The 25,446-nt window shown below is 35.8% G+C and overlaps 2 protein-coding genes and 1 non-coding gene across 10 annotated transcripts in view; 2 read left to right on the top strand and 1 right to left on the bottom strand.

Moving 5' to 3' along the window:
- Nucleotides 1–1,870, top strand: part of fam49a (family with sequence similarity 49 member A) — a 73,246-nt gene extending 71,376 nt beyond the window's left edge. For 2 of the 6 annotated variants that reach the window (XM_061987393.2, XM_061987396.2), the window contains one exon: nucleotides 917–1,870. In XM_061987393.2, the coding sequence (XP_061843377.2) occupies nucleotides 917–980 (64 nt within the window). In that variant the 3' untranslated portion in view covers nucleotides 981–1,870. The remainder of the gene's footprint in view (nucleotides 1–916) is intronic. The other 4 variants (XM_072916253.1, XM_061987394.2, XM_061987392.2 and 1 more) reach the window with 2 other exon arrangements.
- Nucleotides 1,871–3,985: 2,115 nt separating this feature from the next.
- Nucleotides 3,986–23,249, bottom strand: fbxo16 (F-box protein 16). 3 transcript variants are annotated; one of them, XM_061987399.2, is made up of 9 exons: nucleotides 23,170–23,249; nucleotides 22,886–22,987; nucleotides 20,702–20,737; nucleotides 20,417–20,623; nucleotides 16,434–16,592; nucleotides 16,125–16,372; nucleotides 9,252–9,363; nucleotides 7,410–7,626; nucleotides 4,000–5,514 (listed from the first exon to the last, which is right to left on the bottom strand). In XM_061987399.2, exons 2-9 carry the CDS (start codon nucleotides 22,979–22,981, stop codon nucleotides 5,450–5,452), a joined length of 1,140 nt encoding a protein of 379 aa, XP_061843383.2. In that variant the 5' UTR covers nucleotides 22,982–22,987; nucleotides 23,170–23,249; the 3' UTR covers nucleotides 4,000–5,449. The 3 variants fall into 3 exon arrangements, with proteins under 3 accessions (XP_061843382.2, XP_061843381.2, XP_061843383.2); XM_061987398.2 differs by having other exon boundaries at nucleotides 3,986–5,514; nucleotides 9,264–9,363; nucleotides 20,417–20,737; XM_061987397.2 differs by having other exon boundaries at nucleotides 3,994–5,514; nucleotides 20,417–20,737.
- Nucleotides 21,623–21,813, top strand: LOC133624101 (U2 spliceosomal RNA). Its single transcript, XR_009817969.2, has one exon. It is a non-coding gene; the product is annotated as a U2 spliceosomal RNA (small nuclear RNA).
- Nucleotides 23,250–25,446: the final 2,197 nt, after the last annotated feature.

Raw genomic sequence — 25,446 nt, 5'->3', positions numbered from 1 at the left:
TTAGGCGGTACGCCATATTATTTTACGAGTAGGCAACATCATTATTGTGGTCGGCCACATCATTCATGTGGTCCGCTACATTATATTACGAGTAAGCCACATTATGTTACGAGTAAGCCACATTATTTTATGAGTAGGCCACATCATTTATGTGGTCCGCCACTTCATTTATGTGGTCCGCCACATTATTTTACGAGTAGGCCACATCATTCATTATGGTCCACCACGTAATTTTACGAATAGGCCACATCATTATTGTGGTCGGCCACATTATTTTACAAGTAGGCCACATCATTAACGTGGTCGGCCACATCATTCATGTGGTTCGCAACATTATTTTATGAGTAGTCCACGTTTATGTGTTCCGCCACAATTATTTTACGAGTAGGCCACATCATTCATATGGTCCACCAAGTTATTTTACGAATAGGCCACATCATTTAGGCGGTCCGCCATATTATTTTACGAGTAGGCCACATCATTATTGTGGTCGGCCACATCATTCATGTGGTCCACCACATCATTCATGTGGTCCGCTACATTATTTTACGAGTAAGCCACATTATTTTACGAGTAAGCCACATTATTTTACGAGTAAGCCACATTATTTTACAAGTAAGCCACATCATTCATATGGTCCACCACATTATTTTACGAGGAGGCTGCATAATTTGTGGTGCGCCGTATTATTTTACGAGAAAGCCACATCATTTATGTCGTCCGCCGTATTATTTTACGAGAAAGCCACAAATTTGTACTTTTGATGAAAGACTTTTGTCCTTTTTTTAAGATGGAGGTTTGTGGGATGAAGATTTTAAAAAAAAAAGTCATATTTTAACTGAGCATTCTTCAATGTTGACTTTGTGCGAGTCCTGAAGTTAAAGCAACATCCGAACCATCTCCATGTTCCCTCCAGATTCACCACCAAACACCTGAACCAAGAGTCCACTCCGAGGACCATCAGGTCCATGCTGCAGTGAGGACCCCAGCGCTGGCCTCAGATAAGACCCTTATGTTGACATTCTTTCAAAGACATGGTGGTCTTCATGCGGCGGAACCGAGGACACGGTTGGTTTCAGCCTGGATCAGATCTCATATGAAGGCAGAGCCAGCTTCAAGGGCTGAACGTTTGTCTTCTTGTCCTGCCACTGGGAATTGAATCTTTACAATCACACCAAAACCCCATAAAAATATTTGTACTACTGTTCTTATTTCCTCCTTGTTAATATATTAATTTCTTGCCAGTTTTAAAATGAGAAAAATTGCCTTGTTTAAATTATTACCTAGATATTTTTTTTTTATGCTTGGTGTCATTGTATTGCCTTAAAACGCACATTTGGAGCTACTGTACTTTTTGAAGGGGAACTGCACTTATTTTGCAATTTTGCCTATTGTTTACAATCATTATGAGAGACAAGAACACAGATGGTTTTATTTTTTATATGCGTTCTAAATATTAAATATCGTATTTTTCGAAGTATAAGTCGCTCCGGAGTATAAGTCGCACCGGCCGAAAATGCATAATAAAGAAGGAAAAAAAACATATATATATATATATAAGTCGAACTGGAGTATAAGTCGCATTTTTAGGGGAAATTTATTTGATAAAAGCCAACACCAAGAATAGACATTTGAAAGGCAATTTAAAATAAATAAAGAATAGTGAACAACAGGCTGAATAAGTGTACGTTATATGAGGCATAAATAACCAACTGAGAACGTGCCTGGTATGTTAACGTAACATATTATGGTAAGAGTCATTCAAATAATTATAACATATAGAACATGCTATACGAACATGCTGTCACTCCTAATCGCTAAATCCCATGAAATCTTATACGTCTAGTCTCTTACGTGAATGAGCTAAATAATATTATTTGATATTTTACGTTAATGGGTTAATAATTTCACACATACAGTAAGTCGCTCCTGAGTGTAAGTCGCACCCCTGGCCAAACTATGAAAAAAACTGCGACTTATAGTCCGAAAAATACGGTAAATGCGATCAAAAGTCTGCTTGCAATGGAGCCCATGGTAGTCGCTCTATTTTGCCTATAAAGCCCTTAAAAAAACATCCAATCACCTCTATTAAGGTTTTATATACAGGATGTAAGTATATATGTAATGTAGTAACATTCATAATAACATGAAATATTTACGTATTTTTATCATTTTCAAGCATTTCAAAAACGTATCATGAAGTTTGCTTTTTTTCCAACATCATTGATTATTACTCACTGCAGACTCCATAATAAAACATCACTTACTGTACAAGGTCTGCTGTCATTAGGATGCCGACTGACGGAATCTTGTTATATTCTCGTTTAGATGAAGAATGACTCGTAATCCTCGCCAAGAAAAGAGGGTCATTCTCGCCATCGCCGGGTCTAAACTGGCTGTCAAAGTGTACCAACTTGTCGGAATACGTCCTGGTCCTTCTACTATCCAAGTGAGGGGTATGGTTTATGATCTACAGTGAAGTTTGACGAGCAAGAGAACGAGGAAGCAGCTGATCAGTCGATCATGTCAACATTGGCGTTGCTAGAAATAGTCTGTCTGCGTTAGCGCTTATACCGTAAATCCGGACTATAAGCCGCTACTTTTTTCTTAAACTTTGAAGAAAAAGACGGTGCGGCGAATTTGTGTTTTCTCTCTCAGATAACAGCCAAAATAAAAACAGTTACAAAAAAACAAGCTAATACACCCTAAAAAGTGTTTTATTGTTTGTGCTACGTTAAGTTAAGTTAAAGTACCAATGAGTGTCACACACACACTAGGTGTGGTGAAATGTATCCTCTGCATTTGACCCATCCCCTTGTTCACCCCCTGGGAGGTGAGGGGAGCAGTGGGCAGCAGCGGTGCCGCGCCCGGGAATCATTTTTGGTGATTTAACCCACAATTTCAACCCTTGATGCTGAGTGCCAAGCAGGGAGGTAATGGCTCCCATTTTTTTTAGTCTTTGGTATGACTCGGCTGGGGTTTTGAACTCACAGCCTACCGTATTTTTCGTAGTATAAGTCGCACCGGCCGAAAATACATAATAAAGAAGGAAAAAAACATATATAAGTCACACTGGAGTATAAGTCGCATTTTTCACACATAAGTCGCTCCTGAGTATAAGTCGCACCCCCGGCCAAACTATGAAAAAAACTGCAACTTATAGTCCGAAAAATACGGTACCGATCTCAGGGCGGACACTCTAACCACTAGGCCAATGAGTCGGTACGGCGCCATCTTATGGATAAGTTTGCTCACTGCAGATGTCCTTCTATTTACGGGTAACGTTTTGTTTTTTGTTTTTTCAACCAAAGTGTTAGTCTTCCAGCTGTCAATCGTGTTCCTACTCGTATGGATTCTTCATTCATAGCTCTAAGCAACGTTTTTAAGTTTTACAATACAACTAAAACAATTCTTACTTATTAAAGCGTCCCACGTGTGATGTCTGTAGGAGTGTTTTCATGCATATTTGTACGCGCTATCGTTCTGTGATAAAGATGGCGTCGTTAACACAGCTAATATGCTAACAGGTTTGCGAGTGTCTTAGTATTATTAACTTACAACGGCATTCTTTTTGTGTTGTTTCAGTTTTATAAATTCCTCAGTAAATTCACCAAAATGCCACCGTGGAGTTATTGAGTCTGTTTAGCTGATTGGAGAGCCAGCTCGTGGGTCCACGACGATGACTTCTGTTTTGTTTGATCAGCCGTTTTACTGCCGTGTTTCAGACACCGTTTTATTATATTTATAAAATATTTCTGTGTAAACAACTCATTTCACAACGTACAGTATACATCTGCTACTTATAGTCCGGTGCAGCTAATATATGGGGGAAAATATATATATGTATGTATATATATATTATTTTATTTTATTTTATTTTTTATTTTTTTCTTGTCCTGTCCAGCTTCTCAGGCAAATCATATAGTTGATGTAGATGCCCATGTCGGCTGTTCAGATTTACTTTACAAAAGAGAAGTGTAGGATACTTCTCTTGTTGCCTTATTTGTATTTAACTTTATTAAATGTATTTATATTATCATTTAGTGCAGCCGGGCCGGAGCAGGAGGGGATAGAAAGAGGAAAAAAGGAAGACAGAGGGGGAAATTGTGGGGACAAGAGGGGGATAAGACAGAGAGACAAAAACAACAACAGCAAACAACAACAACAACAATAGAGCAACATCAGCAAATACAACATGTACAAATATGATGGTAAAAGTAATAGCAAATAGGCAGTTAGCGAAAATAAAAACTAATACAGAAATGACAATGAGCATTATTACACTACAAATGGAGCAATTCAAATACCAATAGAAATAGCGCTATTGATAATGAACAATACCAATACTTTACCGTTATTATCAACAATACAGTTGTTCAAATGCAACAATACATATACGTAATGATAACTTGAGATACGAAAGAATGCAGAAAAATGGAGGGGGAGAAAAAGAAGCAACCTACATTAACCTTGTAGATTGTTATAGTAACAATAGGTTAAGCTTTGTCCGTGTGCCATGTGTTATACCCAGTTTACCCTAGGGCAACAATGTTTATATATGTTTGATGAAACGTGATTATGTGCATGAGTGTAAGTATGCATATGTAGGGGAAAAAAATATTCTAAAGTTTACTTGTATACCGGTGCGCTCTATAGTCCGGACTATATGATAACAATATCGCTGATACTTGCATAATATTCAAGTCATATGGAGTATTGTTGGCACTTTTCGGATGGTTATGTATTGAGTTTTATTGAACCACGTTTTTATTTTACCATGAATTGATTTACTTGGACCCCGACTTAAACAAGTAGAAAAACTTATTTGGGTGTTACCATTTAGTGGTCAATTGTACGGAATATGTACTGTACTGTGCAATCTACTAATAAAGGTTTCAATCAATCAATCAAATTGACTCCGCTGTAAACGGACTTATATTTACGTTTATTTACGAGTTGGAATGCATTTTTAAAAATACAGCCGTCGTCATGTCTCCCATAATAAACGTGAAGGATAGGCAAACAAGTGCAGTTCCCCTTTCACACATGGAATATTACTGCCATATTCTGTGGTCATTTGAGTATGCTGCCACTGCAAGTGGACAATGGCCTGCTTTTGAAATAAGCAGCTAACATCTGATTGAAGTATTGTCACTTAAACACTCCAGTCCTCACACAATAGTATGAACATATTTGGGATGGCTTTTACTATGCAAAGATGTATATTTCATTTCCGTGTGAAGAATGCAAGATGTTTGATGAAAGGGTGCTATTGGGTAATAAAAGTGGTACATTTCTAACATGCTGTAGTTGATTGGAAAACAACTGCCTTATTTTATTCCAGCCCCAAAAACTGTATTGATTCCAGCAGCTTTTTCCCCTTGGATCAAATGGTTGGCTTGAACGTGCAGCTGTCATTCCGTAGTGCCCCTGCAGGGGGCGGTGTTGGTCAGTCTGCGTGTTGTTGGAGCGTTCCAGACCAAGTCCGAGGCTGGAATTCAAACAGCGGTGCACCTTGGACATGACGCACAGTTCGTATTAGGAGTGTGTTGATGAAATAATGATGATGCCATGACATTATGTTCTTTACAAGTGTATGTAAACTTTTGACCACGACTGTATGTATAACTGTGTATAAGTATACGTGTGTATATATGTATAAATGTGTATGTATATGTATACACTTTTTTTGTATATGTATATACATATATGTGTATGTTTGTGTATCAATAGGAGTGTGTATATGTTTATTTATATATATGTGTGCATATACATATATGTATGTATATATACATATATGTATGTACATATACCTGTATGTGTGTATGTATATATAAATGTGTATATTTGTGTATATATGTATATTTATATACATGTGTATATATATATATATATATATATATATATACAGGTATATGTATGTACATATATATGTATGTGTATATATACATATATACAGTATGTATGTTTGTATATATATACATGTATGTGTGTGTGTATGTATATATATATATATATATATACATACACACAATATATATGTATACACAGTATATATACGCACACACACATATATATATATATATATATATATATATATATATATATATATACCGTATTTTCCGCACTATAAGGCGCACCGGATTATAAGGCGCACCTTCTATGAAAGGCCTATTTTAAAACTGTGTTCATATATAAGGCGCATAGTATAGACGCTACAGTAGAGGCTGGGGTTGCGAGACATGTGGTTCAATATTGGTCCATATATAAGGCGCACCGGATTATAAGGCGCACTGTCAGCTTTTGAGAAAATTGGAGGTTTTTAGGTGCGCCTTATAGTGAGGAAAATACGGTGTGTATATATATATATATATACATATATATACACAGTGGGTACGAAAAGTATTCATATCCCTTTACATTTTTCACTGTTTCATTGCAGCCATTTGCTAAAATCAAAAAAGTTTATTTCTCATAAATGTTCACTCAGCACCCCATCTTAACAAAAAAAAAATTGTTAAACATTGTTTGCTAATGTATTAAAAATAAAAAATTCAAAAATGACATGTGCATAACTATTGAGAGTCTTTGCTCAATACTTTGTTGATGCACCTTTGGCAGCAATTACAGCCTTGTGAATACTTACGTAAATGTAATTTCTTACTTTAGATTTTTTTATAAAATTTGCAAAAACAAAACAAAAATTGCAAATTTGGAATTGCAATTTCAAATTTATATATATTTATACTTTTTCAAAACAACTTTTTCATATTGTCATTATGGGGTATTGTGTGTAGAATTTCAAGGACAAAAATGCATGTATTCCATTTTGGAATAAGGCTGTAACAAAGTGTGGAAACAGTGAAGTGCTGTGAATACTTTTCGCATGTACTGTAAATAGGTAGAAGAGGTGTGTCCCGATACAACTTCTTCACTTCTGATACAATGTTGGAGGCTTGAATTTTGGCCGATACCAATATCAACAAGCAAGACTGATACATGTATTTTTTAGTAGTGAATGTTAAAAAAGGTGTGATCAAGTGCAATGAGTCAAACAGAATAATGGCAGCTATGATAAACACTAACCTATTTATTATTAACCGTCTGGCATAGACTTATGCTGTCTTTAAGTTGAAGTGGGGTGGTATTTTTATTTTATTTTATTTTTTGTGACACCTAGTGGTCAAAATAGTTATAGATATGCTCATGACACAGTAAGTTGAATGATGCAAACACGTTTGTTACTGGATGCTTTCTAATACTGCCTTGGAGACTTTGTATGTGTAAGGAATATGAAACTATATTATTTGATATATGTTTATATTGACAAATGTCACCTTTTATTGTTGTTGTTTTTTACCTATGTCGTGTGTGCTTAGCTGTCGCGTAGCTGCTCGCTCAGGACTTACTGGGAAGGCTCCTGTTTGAACGCTGGGAGGCTTTAAGCGCCTCCACACTCATGCTGGGTATCGGCGTCCTCGCAGGGCCCGGACGTCTCCCAGCATTCCACTGACTTAGCCTCAGCAACTTCTCCGCCGTCTCCTTGGTAACCGGCACACTCGGACTGGGAGACGCCCAGCGGGGCTGAGGAGGACGGTCTTGTTCGCCGTTTGAAGTGAGGAGCATCTAAAGAGAAGGTAATATCTCATATACGAGAAACATTCCCATGGAAATAATATGAAAAGTCTACATATTAATTTAACACTCAACTAAAGAGGGAAGTTTGTCAAACACATCGACATACAGTAGTAGCTTGTGGACATACAGTAACATGTAAAAGTAACACTTGAACATACTGTAACGTGTAAACATACTGTAACAGGTAAACATACAGTACCATGTAGTAGTAACACGTGAACATACTGTAACGTGTAAACATACAGTTACATGTAAACATACAGTACCATGTAAAAGTAACACGTGAACATACTGTAAGGTGTAAATATACAGTAACATGTAAACATACAGTAACATGTAAAAGTAACACGTGAACATACTGTAACAGGTAAACATACAGTAACATGTACAAGTAACACGTGAACATACTGTAAGGTGTAAACATACAGTAACATGTAAAAGTAACACGTGAACATACTGTAAGGTGTAAACATACAGTAACATGTAAAAGTAACAAGTGAACATACTGTAAGGTGTAAACATACAGTAACATGTAAAAGTAACACGTGAACATACTGTAAGGTGTAAACATACAGTAACATGTAAAAGTAACACGTGAACATACTGTAACGTGTAGACATGCAGTAACACGTAAACATACAGTAGCACGTAGACATACAGTAGTAACACGTAAACCTACAGTAACATGTAAACAAAGTAACGTGTAAACATACAGTAACACGTAGACCTACAGTAGTAACACAAACATACAGTAACATGTGAACATACAGTAACACGTAGACATACACTAACACGTAAACATACAGTAACGTGAACATACAGTAACATGTGAACATACAGTAACATGTAGACATACACTAACATGTAAACATACAGTAACAAACATACAGTAGCACCTAAAAGTAACACAAACATACTGTAACGTGTAAACATACAGTAGCATATAGGCATATATAAACAGTTAAATATACATTAACAGGTAGAAATACAGTTACGCGTAGACATACAGTAGTAACACATAAACATACAGTAACAGATAGACTTACAGTAACACGTAAGCAAAGTAACATGTAAAACAGTAACATGTAAACATACAGCAACATGTAAACATACAGTAACACGTAGACATACCGTAACAAGTAAACATACAGTAACACGTAGACATACCGTAACAAGTAAACATACAGTAACACGTAAACATACAGTAACATGTAGACATACCGTAACACGTAAACATACAGTAAAATGTAGACATACAGTAACACGTACGCATACAGTAGAAACACGTAAACATACAGTAACACGTAAACAAAGTAACGTGTAAATAAAATAACGTGTAAACATACAGTATATTCATATACTGTATATGTGTGTGTATGTATATATATGTGTATAATCATGTGTATATATATATATATATATATATATATATATATATATGTGTGTGTATAATCATGTATATATGTATGTATATATGTGTATAATCATGTATATATGTATTTATATGTGTATATGTATGTATGTGTTTGTGTATGGATATACAGTATATACAGTAGATAGTAGTATTAATGTTGTAACAATAGACCAGTAGTTTTAATGTCAAAGTAGTTTACCAAAGATTTAACCTTGCGTAGTTTGTAGTTTGTGTCTGACAACATCTTCCTTGTCATGTCGTCTGATTGCTGAGTTTTTGTCTGGAAAATGTTTCCTCTGCTCTTTGTTGGCCTGCAGAAACACATCCAATCATCCAAACAATGTCAGGTTTTATCACATCCAATCATCCAAACTGTCAGGTTTTATCACATCCAATCATCCAAACAATGTCAGGTTTTATCACATCCAATCATCCAAACTGTCAGGTTTTATCACATCCAATCATCCAAACAATGACAGGTTTTATCACATCCAATCATCCAAACAATGTCAGGTTTTATCACATCCAATCATCCCAACAATGTCAGTTTTTATCACGGCCAATCATCCAAACAATGTCAGGTTTTATCACATCCAATCATCCAAACAATGTCAGTTTTTATCACATCCAATCATCCAAACAATGTCGGGTTTTATCACATCCAATCATCCAAACAATGTCAGATTTTATCACATCCAATCATCCAAACAATGTCAGGTTTTATCACATCCAATCATCCAAACAATGTCAGGTTTTATCACATCCAATCATCCAAACAATGTCAGGTTTTATCACATCCAATCATCCCAACAATGTCAGTTTTTATCACGGCCAATCATCCAAACAATGTCAGGTTTTATCACATCCAATCATCCAAACAATGTCAGTTTTTATCACATCCAATCATCCAAACAATGTCGGGTTTTATCACATCCAATCATCCAAACAATGTCAGATTTTATCACATCCAATCATCCAAACAATGTCAGGTTTTATCACATCCAATCATCCAAACAATGTCAGGTTTTATCACATCCAATCATCCAAACAATGTCAGGTTTTATCACATCCAATCATCCAAACAATGTCAGGTTTTATCACATCCAATCATTTAAACAATGTCAGTTTTTATCACATCCAATCATCCAAACAATGTCATTTTTTATCATATTTAATCATCCAAACAATGTCAGGTTTTATCACATCCAATCATCCAAAGAATGTCAGTTTGTATCTCATCCAGTCATCCAAACAATGTTGGGGTTCATCACATCCAATCATCCAAACAATGTCAGTTTTTATCACATCCAATCATCCAAACAATGTCAGGTTTTATGACAACCAATCATCCAAACAATGTCAGTTTTTATCACATCCAATCATCCAAACAATGTCAGGTTTTATCACATCCAATCATCCAAACAATGTCGGGATTTATCACATGCAATCATCCAAACAATGTCAGATTTTATCACATCCAATCATCCAAACAATGTCAGGTTTTATCACATCCAATCATCCAAATAATGTCAGGTTTTATCACATCCAATCATCCAAACAATGTCAGGTTTTATCACATCCAATCATCCAAACAATGTCAGTTTTTATCACATCCAATCATCCAAACAATGTCGGGATTTATCACATGCAATCATCCAAACAATGTCAGGTTTTATCACATCCAATCATTTAAACAATGTCAGTTTTTATCACATCCAAACAATGTCATTTTTTATCATATTTAATCATCCAAACAATGTCAGGTTTTATCACATCCAATCATCCAAAGAATGTCAGTTTGTATCTCATTCAATCATCCAAACAATGTTGGGGTTCATCACATCCAATCATCCAAACAATGTCAGTTTTTATCACATCCAATCATCCAAACAATGTCAGGTTTTATCTCATCCAATCATCCAAACAATGTCAGTTTTCATCACATCCAATCATCCAAACAATGTCCGGTTTTATCACATCCAATCATTTAAAAAATGTCAGTTTTTATCACATCCAATCATCCAAAAAATGTCAGTTTTCATCACATCCAATCATTTAAACAATGTCAGTTTTTATCACATCCAATCATCCAAACAATGTCAGTTTTTATCACATCCAATCATTTAAACAATGTCAGGTTTTATCACATCCAATCATCCAAACAATGTCAGGTTTTATCACATCCAATCATCCAAACAATGTTGGGGTTCATCACATCCAATCATCCAAACAATGTCAGTTTTTATCACATCCAATCATCCAAACAATGTCAGGTTTTATCACATCCAATCATCCAAACAATGTCAGTTTTCATCACATCCAATCATCCAAACAATGTCCGGTTTGATCACATCCAATCATTTAAGAAATGTCAGTTTTTATCACATCTAATCATCCAAAAAATGTCAGTTTTCATCACATCCAATCATTTAAACAATGTCAGTTTTTATCACATCCAATCATCCAAACAATGTCAGTTTTCATCACATCCAATCATTTAAACAATGTCAGGTTTTATCACATCCAATCATCCAAACAATGTCAGGTTTTATCACATCCAATCATCCAAACAATGTCAGGTTTTATCACATCCAATCATCCAAACTGTCAGTTTTTATCACATACAATCATCCAAACAATGTCAGTTTTAATCACATCCAATCATTTAAACAATGTCAGGTTTTATCACATCCAATCATTTAAACAATGTCAGGTTTTATCACATCCAATCATCCAAACAATGTCAGGTTTTATCACATCCAATCATCCAAACTGTCAGTTTTTATCACATCCAATCATCCAAACAATGTCAGGTTTTATCACATCCAATCATCCAAACAATGTCAGGTTTTATCACATCCAATCATCCAAACAATGTCAGGTTTTATCACATCCAATCATCCAAACAATGTCAGGTTTTATCACATCCAATCATCCAAACAATGTCAGGTTTTATCACATCCAATCATCCAAACAATGTCAGGTTTTATCACATCCAATCATCCAAACAATGTCAGGTTTTATCACATCCAATCATCCAAACAATGTCAGGTTTTTATCACATCCAATCATCCAAACTGTCAGTTTTTATCACATCCAATCATCCAAACAATGTCAGTTTTAATCACATCCAATCATTTAAACAATGTCAGGTTTTATCACATCCAATCATTTAAACAATGTCAGGTTTTATCACATCCAATCATCCAAACAATGTCAGGTTTTATCACATCTAATCATCCAAATAATGTCAGTTTTTATCACATCCAATCATCCAAACAATGTCAGGTTTTATCACATCCAATCATCCAAACAATGTCAGGTTTTATCACATCCAATCATCCAAACAATGTCAGGTTTTATCACATCCAATCATCCAAACAATGTCAGGTTTTATCACATCCAATCATCCAAACAATGTCAGGTTTTATCACATACAATCATCCAAACAATGTCAGGTTTTATGTCATCCAATCATTTAAACAATGTCAGTTTTTATCTCATCCAATCATCCAAACAATGTCAGTTTTTATCACGGCCAATCATCCAAACAATGTCAGGTTTTATCACATCCAATCATCCAAACAATGTCAGGTTTTATCACATCCAATCATCCAAATAATGTCAGTTTTTATCACATCCAATCATCCAAACAATGTCAGGTTTTTATCACATCCAATCATCCAAACAATGTCAGTTTTTATCACATACAATCGTTTAAACAAAGTCAGGTTTTATCACATCCAATCATCCAAACAATGTCAGGTTTTATCACATCCAATCATCCAAACAATGTCAGGTTTTATCACATACAATCATCCAAACAATGTCAGGTTTTTATCTCATCCAATCATTTAAACAATGTCAGGTTTTATCACATCCAATCATTTGAACAATGTCAGGTTTTATCACATCCAATCATCCAAACAATGTCAGTTTTTATCACATTCAATCATCCAAACTGTCAGGTTTTATCACATCCAATCATGCAAACAATGTCAGTTTTTATTACATCCAATCATGCAAACAATGTCAGTTTTTATCTCATTTAAACAATGTCAGTTTTTATCACGGCCAATCATCCAAACAATGTCAGTTTTTATCACATCCAATCATCCAAACTGTCAGTTTTTATCACATCCAATCATCCAAACAATGCCAGGTTTTTATCACATCCATTCATCCAAACTGTCAGGTTTTATCACATCCATTCATCCAAACTGTCAGGTTTTATCACATCCAATCATCCAAACAATGTCAGGTTTTATCACATCCAATCATCCAAACAATGTCAGTTTTTATCACATCCAATCATCCAAACAATGTCAGTTTTTATCACATCCAATCATCCAAACAATGTCAGTTTTTATCACATCCAAACAATGTCAGGTTTTATCACATCCAATCATTTAAACTGTCAGTTTTTATCACATCCAATCATCCAAACAATGTCAGGTTTTATCACATCCAATCATCCAAACAATGTCAGGTTTTATCACATCCAATCATCCAAACAATGTCAGGTTTTATCACATCCAATCATCCAAACAATGTCAGGTTTTATCACATCCAATCATCCAAACAATGTCAGTTTTTATCACATCCAATCATCCAAACAATGCCAGGTTTTTATCACATCCAATCATCCAAACAATGTCAGGTTTTTTATCACATCCAATCATCCAAACAATGTCAGTTTTTATCACATACAATCGTTTAAACAAAGTCAGGTTTTATCACATCCAATCATCCAAACAATGTCAGGTTTTATCACATCCAATCATCCAAACAATGTCAGGTTTTATCACATACAATCATCCAAACAATGTCAGGTTTTTATCTCATCCAATCATTTAAACAATGTCAGGTTTTATCACATCCAATCATTTGAACAATGTCAGGTTTTATCACATCCAATCATCCAAACAATGTCAGTTTTTATCACATTCAATCATCCAAACTGTCAGGTTTTATCACATCCAATCATGCAAACAATGTCAGTTTTTATTACATCCAATCATGCAAACAATGTCAGTTTTTATCTCATTTAAACAATGTCAGTTTTTATCACGGCCAATCATCCAAACAATGTCAGTTTTTATCACATCCAATCATCCAAACTGTCAGTTTTTATCACATCCAATCATCCAAACAATGCCAGGTTTTTATCACATCCATTCATCCAAACTGTCAGGTTTTATCACATCCATTCATCCAAACTGTCAGGTTTTATCACATCCAATCATCCAAACAATGTCAGGTTTTATCACATCCAATCATCCAAACAATGTCAGTTTTTATCACATCCAATCATCCAAACAATGTCAGTTTTTATCACATCCAATCATCCAAACAATGTCAGTTTTTATCACATCCAAACAATGTCAGGTTTTATCACATCCAATCATTTAAACTGTCAGTTTTTATCACATCCAATCATCCAAACAATGTCAGGTTTTATCACATCCAATCATCCAAACAATGTCAGGTTTTATCACATCCAATCATCCAAACAATGTCAGGTTTTATCACATCCAATCATCCAAACAATGTCAGGTTTTATCACATCCAATCATCCAAACAATGTCAGTTTTTATCACATCCAATCATCCAAACAATGCCAGGTTTTATCACATCCATTCATCCAAACTGTCAGATTTTATCACATCCAATCATCCAAACAATGTCAGGTTTTATCACATCCAATCATTTGAACAATGTCAGGTTTTATCTCATCCAATCATTTAAACAATGTCAGGTTTTATCACATCCAATCATTTGAACAATGTCAGGTTTTATCACATCCAATCATCCAAACAATGTCAGTTTTTATCACATTCAATCATCCAAACTGTCAGGTTTTATCACATCCAATCATCCAAACAATGTCAGTTTTTATTACATCCAATCATGCAAACAATGTCAGTTTTTATCTCATTTAAACAATGTCAGTTTTTATCACGGCCAATCATCCAAACAATTGTTTGGATGATTGGATGTGATAAAAACTGTCAGTTTTTATCACATCCAATCATCCAAACAATGCCAGGTTTTATCACATCCATTCATCCAAACTGTCAGGTTTTATTACATCCAAACATCCAAACAATGTCAGTTTTTATCACATCCAATCATCCAAACAATGTCAGATTTTATTTCATCCAATCATCGAAACAATATCAGGTTTTATCACATCCAATCATCCAAACAATGTCAGGTTTTATCACATCCAATCATTTAACCAATGTCAGGTTTTATCACATCCAATCATCCAAACAATGTCAGTTTTTATCACATCCAATCATTTAAACAATGTCCGGTTTTATCACATCCAATCATCCAAACAATGTCAGGTTTTATCACATCCAATCATCCAAACAATGTCAGGTTTTATCTCATCCAATCATTTAAACAATGTCAGGTTTTATCACATCCAATCATCCAAACAATGTCAGGTTTTATCACATCCAATCATCCAAACAATGTCAGGTTTTATCTCATCCAATCATTTAAACAATGTCAATTTTTATCTCATCCAATCATCCAAACAATGTCAGTTTTTATCACGGCCAATCATCCAAACAATGTCAGGTTTTATGTCATCCAATCATTTAAACAATTTCAGGTTTTATCACATCCAATCATTCAAACAATGTCAGTTTTTATCACATCCAATCATCCAAACAATGTCAGTTTTTATCACATCCAATCATCCAAACAATGTCAGGTTTTATCACATCCAATCATCCAAACAATGTCAGTTTTTATCACATCCAATCATCCAAACAATGTCAGGTTTCATCACATCCAATCATCCAAACAATGTCAGTTTTTATCACTTCCAATCATCCAAACAATGTCAGGTTTCATCACATCCAATCATCCAAACAATGTCAGGTTTTATCACCACTAAGATTTAAAAAGGTGTTTATCCACACACCATTCCAACTGTCATTGCAAATTCTAGTTTTGCATAGGTTTGCAAACATTTCCAAACCCCAAAAAAACGTTTTCACATGTGTAGAATTTCTAGGACAAATAAGAATGTATTCCATTATGAGAGAAATCTTACTCTGCTGTGATTGGTCCATTTGCTGGGCCAATGGTGTCCAAGTTGTCCAGGTAGTTGAAGCGTCTGGTGTCTTTGGGACATCTGTCAGCGTCTCTCCAAGGCGGAACTTTCTCCTTCTTCGATCTGCTGCCAAACCTTCTTCTGGCGTCCTGCTCGTCACTTCGCTGAGGAACATCTGACACTTCCTGCCTGCTTGGCAGAGGAACATCCGACACTTCCTGCCTGCTGCTCGCTGCAACCTCGGTGTGCTGCAAGTCCAAGTCACATTTGAGCTTGCATCTTCTCACGAGGGACGTGTTGGTTTCCCACCTGGTTGATCAGCATGTCCTTCACCTTCTGGACGTACTTTCTCTTCCACGCGCCTCCTTCAAACTGCGAGGGCCAGAAGGTGAGGAACCAGCCCAGTCTCACGCACTTGGGCATCCACACCTGGTCCATTTCTGCCAGGCTTCTCCAGCGCCAGCTCACCTGTGCAGCAGGTGTGTCAATATTGAACGCAATTGTGCTTTTATTCTCTAAAATGTTGTCCTTTTTGTCATCCTCGGATTAGATCATCTTCTTCCGCTTATCCGAGATCGGGACGCGGGCGCAGCAGCCAAAGCAGAGAATAAATAATGAAGTGAAGTGAATTATATTTACAAACCCCGTTTCCATATGAGTTGGGAAATTGTGTTAGATGTAAATATAAACGGAATACAATGATTTGCAAATCATTTTCAACCCATATTCAGTTGAATATGCTACAAAGACAACTTATTTGATGTTCAAACTCATAAACATTTTTTTTTTTGCAAATCATTAACTTTAGAATTTGATGCCAGCAACACATGACAAAGAAGTTGGGAAAGGTGGCAATAAATACTGATAAAGTTGAGGAATGCTCATCAAACACTTATTTGGAACATCCCACAGGTGAACAGGCAAATTGGAACAGGTGGGTGCCATGATTGGGTATAAAAGTAGATTCCATGAAATGCTCAGTCATTCACAAACAAGGATGGGGCGAGGGTCACCACTTTGTCAACAAATGCGTGAGCAAATTGTTGAACAGTTTAAGAAAAAACTTTCTCAACCAGCTATTGCTGAATTTAGGGATTTCACCATCTACGGTCCGTAATATCATCAAAGGGTTCAGAGAATCTGGAGAAATCACTGCACGTAAGCAGCTAAGCCCGTGACCTTTGATCCCTCAGGCTGTACTGCATCAACAAGCGACATCAGTGTGTAAAGGATATCACCACAGGGGCTCACGAACACTTCAGAAACCCACTGTCAGTAACTACAGTTGGTCGCTACATCTGTAAGTGCAAGTTAAAACTCTCCTATGCAGGGCGAAAACCGTTTATCAACAACACCCAGAAACGCCGTCCGCTTCGCTGGGCCCGAGCTCATCTAAGATGGACTGATACAAAGTGGAAAAGTGTTCTGTGGTCTGACGAGTCCACATTTCAAATTGTTTCTGGAAACTGTGGACGTTGTGTCCTCCGGACCAAAGAGGAAAAGAACCATCCGGATTGTTATAGGCGCAAAGTTGAAAAGCCAGCATGTGTGATGGTATGGGGGTGTATTAGTGCCCAAGATAAGGTAACTTACACATCTGTGAAGGCACCATTAATGCTGAAAGGTACATACAGGTTTTGGAACAACATATGTTGCCATCCAAGCAACGTTACCATGGACGCCCCTGCTTATTTCAGCAAGACAATGTCAAGCCACATGTTACATCAACGTGGCTTCATAGTAAAAGAGTGCGGGTACTAGACTGGCCTGCCTGTAGTCCAGACCTGTCTCCCATTGAAAATGTGTGGCGCATTATGAAGCCTAAAATACCACAACGGAGACCCCCGGACTGTTGAACAACTTAAGCTGTACATCAAGCAAGAATGGGAAAGAATTCCACCTGAGAAGCTTAAAAAATGTGTCTCCTCAGTTCCCAAACGTTTACTGAGTGTTGTTAAAAGGAAAGGCCATGTAACACAGTGGTGAACATGCCCTTTCCTAACTACTTTGGCACGTGTTGCAGCCATGAAATTCTAAGTTAATTATTATTTGCAAAAAAAAAAAAAAAAAGTTTATGAGTTTGAACATCAAATATGTTGTCTTTGTAGTGCATTCAATTGAATATGGGTTGAAAATGATTTGCAAATCATTGTATTCCGTTTATATTTACATCTAACACAATTTCCCAACTCATATGGAAACGGGGTTTGTATATAGCGCTTTTCTCTAGTGACTCAAAGCACTTTTACATAGTGAAACCCAATATCTAAGTTACATTTAAAGCAGTGTGGGTGGCACTGGGAGCAGGTGGGTAAAGTGTCTTGCCCTAGGAAAAAACGGCAGTGACTAGGACTCGAACCTGGAACCCTCAAGTTGCTGGCACGGACAATCTACCAACCAATTAATGAATGTCTCTGCATTTGATTATATATTTTTTACATATATGTATATCGGGGACGGCGTGGCGCGGTTGGGAGAGTGGCCGTGCCAGCAACCTGAGGGTTCCTGGTTCAAACCCCACCTTCTACCAACCTAGTCCCGTCCGTTGTGTCCTTGGGCAAGACACTTCACCCTTGCTCCTGATGGGTGGTGGTCAGCGCCTTGCATGGCAGCTCCCGCCAACAGTGTGTGAATGTGTGTGTGAATGGGTAAATGTGGAAATAAAGTCAAAGCGCTTTGAGTACCTTGAAGGTAGAAAAGAGCTACACAAGTATACGGAGCCCCTAAAAGGACATGGGGGAAAAAACATTTTTATAATTTTTTTAATTTAAAAAAAAAAAATGTTTAGACATGTATCTTGTGCGCACAAGAAACGTTTTATAAAGTCACAAAAAAAAATTAAAAACATTTTAATTTTTTTTTTTTTTTTTTAGACATGTATCTCATGCGCAAGAGAAAGTTTCTCATGTGCACGAGATACATGTCTAAAAAAAAGGTTTTAGAAATGTATAATTTTTTTCCTTATGTGCACGAGATACATTTCTAAAAAAATAAAATTAAATTATAAAAAAAATTTTTTTTATAACTTTATAAAAAGTTTCTAGTGCGCACGAGAAAGTTTCTCGTGCGCACTAGAAACATGTCTAAATTTTTTTTTTTTAAATGTATGATTTTTTTTCTCTTGTGCACGAGATACATTTTCTAAAAAAACAAAAATAAAAAATTATAAAAAAATTATGTATCTCATGCGCACGAGAAAGTTTCTCGTGTGCACGAGATACATGTCTAAAAAAATTTTTTTTAAATGTATAATTGTTTCTCTCTTGTGCACGAGATACATTTTCTAAAAAAACAAAAATAAAAAATTATAAAAAAAATTTTTTTTTATATCTTTATAAAAAGTTTCTCGTGCGCACGAGATACATGTCTAAAATTTTTTTTTAAAAATGTATAATTTTTTTTTCTCTTGTGCATGAGATACATTTCTAAAAAAACAATAAATATAGAAAATTGTAAAAAAAAATTTTTTTTATAACTTTATAAAAAAATTCTCGTGGGCACGAGATACATGTCTAAACATTTTTTTTTTAAATGTATAATTTTTTTTCTCTTGTGCACAAGATACATTTTCTAAAAAAACAAAAATACAAAATTATAATTTTTTTAATTTTTTTTATAACTTTATAAAAAGTTTCTCGTGCGCACGAGATACATTTCTTAAAAAACAATAAAAATAAAAAATTATAAAAAAAAATTTTTTTATAACTTTATAAAAAGTTTCTAGTGCGCACGAGATACATGTCTAAACATTTTTTTAAAAATGTATAATTTTTTTTTCTCATGTGCACGAGATACATTTCTAAAAAATAAAAAAAAATTAAAAATTATAAAAAAAAATTTTTTTTATAACTTTATAAAAAGTTTCTAGTGCGCACGAGAAAGTTTCTCGTGCGCACGAGATACATGTCTAAAAAAATTTTTTTTAAACGTATGGTTTTTTTTTCTCGTGTGCACAAGATACATTTCTAAAAAAAATAAAAATAAAAAATTATAAAAAAATTTTTTTTTTATAACTTTATAAAAAAGTTTCTCGTGCGCACGAGATACATGTCTAAAAAAAAAAAATTATAAAAAAAAAATTATAACAATTATTTTTTCCCCCATGTCCCTTTAGGGGCTCTGTACAAGTATAACCCATTTACCTAATTTTTTTTTTAATCAAGATTTTACAGTAAAAAAAATGTCTGCTCAATCACCAGAATTTTACTGTAAAAAGTCTTATTTTTACAGCATATTACGATGAATGGATGAACGATGAATAATTTAGGAATAGGAGATGTTGATATTGTAACCTGAGCACAGCGACAGAGGCTGCGAGGGTCCAGGAAGGAGAAGACGTAAAGGCAGATGGTTCTGGGCAGCATGCAGGTGAAGTCGGCGGCCTGCAGGGGGAGCTGTCTGCTCACGCAGCAGCCCACAAACTCCAGCTGCTCCTTGGAACATTTGCTGAGGATGTCGTGGAGCACCGCCCTCCGCTGGCTCTCAGACCAGCCGCGGAACTGCCGAGCGCACAGAGACGTCGAAGAGGAGGAGGAGGAAGGAGAAGATGCGGTGCGAAAGGTGAGAGTCCAACTTACCCACTTTGTCAGCAGCCAACATCTCTCCTCGAAAAGCTGCACACACAACAGTAAACATGTGAATATGTGACACTGGATTAAAGGCCTCACCTTTTCTCCTCCAAACATAGCTGGGTATTGTGGCCAACCGTTGTTTTATTTATATATATATATATATATATATATATATATATATATATATATATATATATATATGTATACAGTCGCGATCAATAGTTTACATACACTTGTAAAGAACATAATGTCATGGCTGTCTTGAGTTTCCAGTAATTTCTACAACTCTTATTTGTTTGTGATAGAGTGATTGGAGCACATACTTGTTGGTCACAAAAAACATTCATGAAGTTTGCTTCTTTTATGAATTTATTATGGGTCTACTGAAAATGTGAGCAAATGTGCTGGGTCAAAAGTATACATACAGCAATGTTAATATTTGCTTACATGTCCCTTGGCAAGTTTCACTGCAATAAGGCGCTTTTGGTAGCCATCCACAAGCTTCTGCTTGAATTTTTGACCACTCCTCTTGACAAAATTGGTGCAGTTCAGCTAAATGTGTTGCTTTTTTGACTTGTTTCTTCAGCATTGTCCACACGTTTAAGTCAGGACTTTGGGAAGGCCATTCGAAAACCTTCATTCTAGCCTGATTTAGCCATTCCTTTACCACTTTTGACGTGTGTTTGGGGTCATTGTCCTGTTGGTACACCCAACTGCGCCCAAGACCCAACCAAAGAATTTGGAGGTAATCCTCCTTTTTCATGGTCCCATTTACTCTCTGTAAAGCACCAGTTCCATTAGCAACAAAACAGGCCCAGAGCATAATACTACCACCACCATGCTTGACGGTAGGCAAGCTGTTCCTGGGATTAAAGGCCTCACCTTTTCTCCTCCAAACATATTGCTGGGTATTGTGGCCAAACAGTTAAAGCTTCTCGGCCTTTTGGCTAAGATCTAGTATAGTATCTGTTCTTATCAATTTAATATCTGATACATCCCCTATCCGGGGACTATATTTTAAATTGATTTTTGGAACAGGGAGATGGAATAGGGGCTTGCTCCGTCCACTCCACGCATCGACCTGGTATGGCAGTACCTCCAGAAACAGTGCACCCTCTTTTTTACCTACTCAGTGGCCTAGTGGTTAGAGTGTCCGCCCCGAGATCGGTAGGTTGTGAGTTCAAACCCCAGCCGAGTCATACCAAAGACTATAAAAATGGGACCCATTACCTCCCTGCTTGGCACTCAGCATCAAGAGTTGGAATTGGGGGTTAAATCACCAGAAATGATTCCTGCTCCCCTCACCTCCCAGGGGGTGAACAAGGGGATGGGTCAAATGCAGAGGACAAATTTCACCACACCTAGTGTGTGTGTGTGACAATCATTGGTACTTTAAATTTTTGTTTTATATATATATATATATATATATTAGAGATGTCCGATAATATCGGCCTCCCGATATCGGCCGATAAATGCTTTAAAATGTAATATCGGAAATTATCGGTATCGGTTTTTTCATTATCGGTATCCATTTTTTATTTATTTTTTTTATTTTTTATTTTTATTAAATCAACATAAAAAAACACAAGATCCACTTACAATTTGTGCACCAAACCAACAAACCTCCCTCCCCCATTTACACTCATTCACACAAAAGGGTTGTTTCTTTCTGTTATTAATATTGTGGTTCCTACATTATATATCAATATATATCAATACAGTCTGCAAGGGATGCAGTCCGTAAACACACATGATTGTGCGTGCTGCTCGTCCACTAATAGTACTAACCTTTAACAGTTAGTTTTACTCATTTTCATTAATTACTAGTTTCTATGTAACTGTTTTTATATTGTTTTACTTTCTTTTTTATTCAAGAAAATGTTTTTAATTTATTTATCTTATTTTATTTTATTAATTTTTAAAAAAAAGGACCTTATCTTCACCATACCTGGTTGTCCAAATTAGGCATAATGTGTTAATTCCACGACTGTATATATCGGTATCGGTTGATATCGGTATCGGTAATTAAGAGTTGGACAATATCGGATATCGGCAAAAAAGCCATTATCGGACATCTCTAATATACATATACATATATATATATATATATATATATATATATATATATATAATATAATGGTGCAAAACTGATCGTATAGCACATGCAAAGTGAAAGTGTGTTGTCCTGACCCGGCTGTTGGACAAGGGGTGGTTCAGGGGCGTCCAGGCGCTTAGTTTGCTCTGCATTCTTGCACCGCTCGCAGATATATCGGACGCACGTGGCATCGTCACCTGTATCGAAAACACAACAGACTTCTGTTTGATTGCAATACAACGACGCACTGTGTGACCATGTTTCACGGCCATTCTTTTTTTTGCCTACTCAAACCTTCCAAGTGGAAAATACGACTCATATAAACACACACACCTATACACTAACGCACACGCACACACACACACACTCACACACTCACCTTTAGGCGGCCAGGAGGACATCAATCCAACACACTCTTGTTTCTCCAACGTCCATACACCTCACTCTTGTGCGTTTACTCGTTGCCGTGGTAACAGCCACTGCGGTTTGCATGTCTCACACACAGGGGGCGCTGCAAAGCAAACCTTAGTAGTGTGTGTGTGCATAAAATAGTATGCAATAATAGACATTTATGTTGCATTGGTGCTTCATTATGAATATTTAGAACAAGGGGGGTCCAAACTTTTTCCACTGAGGGCCGCACCATTTTGATATTTTTCATTTTTCATCAGATTTTGTTAGTCTTTAGCAGGGGCGACGCTAGGGATTTTGGGCCCCATGAAAAGAATCTTTACAGGGCCCCAACACAGTGTCATGGGACGGCGTGGCGCAGTGGTAGAGTGGCCGTGCGCGACCCGAGGGTCCCTGGTTCAATCCCCACCTAGTACCAACCTCGTTGTGTCCTGAGCAAGACACTTCACCCTTGCTCCTGATGGGTGCTGGTTAGCGCCTTGCATGGCAGCTCCCTCCATCAGTGTGTGAATGTGTGTGTGAATGGGTAAATGTGGAAGTAGTGTCAAAGCGCTTTGAGTACCTTGAAGGTAGAAAAGCGCTATACAAGTACAACCCATTTATCATTTATAATTTCATCATCATTAGGGGCCTCTAGAATCCGTCTCCTTTACCCCCCCTTTTCGGTGCCCCACTCTTTAGGGCTCCCCCTAAGTTTAGCTCCAGGGACCCAGAAGGGTCTCAGTCATTTTTTTTTTTTTTAAATAAGTCATACATTATTTTTAAAATGTTCATTCAATTCTTAAATCTCTGGATAAACTTCAGATCTATCTGTAGATATAAAGTAAAATTTTATGTTTTGTGCCCTTTTTGTCAAAACCCTGTTTTGTTTTGTTTTTATAGCCAAACATAAAATATTTCCCCCACCAAAAAATCTACAAAGTGGAATATTTGATGTGAAGTAATTGGAGCCTTAAATACATGAATATTTCATAACATTGATTGTAATGCATTATTATTTCTGGAAAAATTACAGTTTCAACAAAAAAAATCCCACTAAAATTCCTGGGGATCCAAAAGTGTCCCACTCATAAAAGTGATACAAATAAGTCTTACTTTTATTTATTTATTTTTTTTAAACTTTAAACGCTTTAGTGTCCACATCGACTTCAGATCCATCCGTCGTGACAATAACTTCTGTTTTGTTGGATCATCCGTTTTACTGCCATGTGACAGGAACCGTATGGAAACAATTAAGGTATAAAAATAAACATTTATAAAAACTTTTGTACCAGTATATATATGCTCGAGGAACTACACGGTACCAGACCCCCCTGGCCTCTTTGACGGCCACGTCTGGCTCATGTACTTGAAACACAAGACAAACATTGTTTTTTATTGTTTTTGTTTGTTTTTTATCAAATAAAACTTAGTTTTTTTTAATATGGTAAACACACAACATATGCAATATTTTCCTGAATAAATATTTCAAAGTGGAATATTTGGAGCCTTAAATAGGTCAGTAGTTCATAACAACATTGAATTTAATAATTAATTATTATTTTTTGAGCAATGACAGTTTTCAAGCTACCAAATAAATCCCACTAAAATTCCTGGGGATCCAAATGGGTACCACTGATAAAAGTGTTACAAATAATTCATACTTCTTTTTTTTTAAAGCTTAAGTCTCTACATCAACTTCTTGTCCCTCCTAAGTGTTTATTATTATTTAATGATTTTTATTTGTACGTTTTATGGGTGTTTTTTTTATCACTTTTTTTTTATATGACAAACACGCACAATATGAAATATTTTCCCCCAAAAAATCTTCACAGTGGAATATTTGATGTGAAGTAATTGGAGCCTTAAATATGTCGATCATTCATAACAACATTGATTTTAATTAATTATTATTTTTGAGCAACGACTGTTTAAAAAATGTACTAAAATTATTGGGGATCTAAAAGTGAATTTTTTACACTCATAAAAGTGTAAAAAAAAGTAATACTTTTTTCTTTGTTTTACTTTCAACGCTTAAGCCTCTAGATTAACTTCAAATCTATCCGTCAGTTATAAATTTAGATTTTTTTTTTCATGTTTTTTTTATTTGTTTGTTTTATGCCCTTTTTTTTGGTTTTCAAAAAAAGGTTTTTTATATGCCAAACACAAAAAATATGCAATATTTTCCCTTTTTTTTTTAAAGTGGAATATTTGGAGCCTTAAATGGGTCAGTATTTAATAACAACATTGATTTTAATTATTATTT

This window comes from Nerophis lumbriciformis, linkage group LG26, assembly GCF_033978685.3.
Source record: "Nerophis lumbriciformis linkage group LG26, RoL_Nlum_v2.1, whole genome shotgun sequence".
Classification (NCBI taxonomy): Eukaryota; Metazoa; Chordata; class Actinopteri; order Syngnathiformes; family Syngnathidae; genus Nerophis; species Nerophis lumbriciformis.
This window is presented reverse-complemented; position numbering and strand designations above follow the sequence as displayed.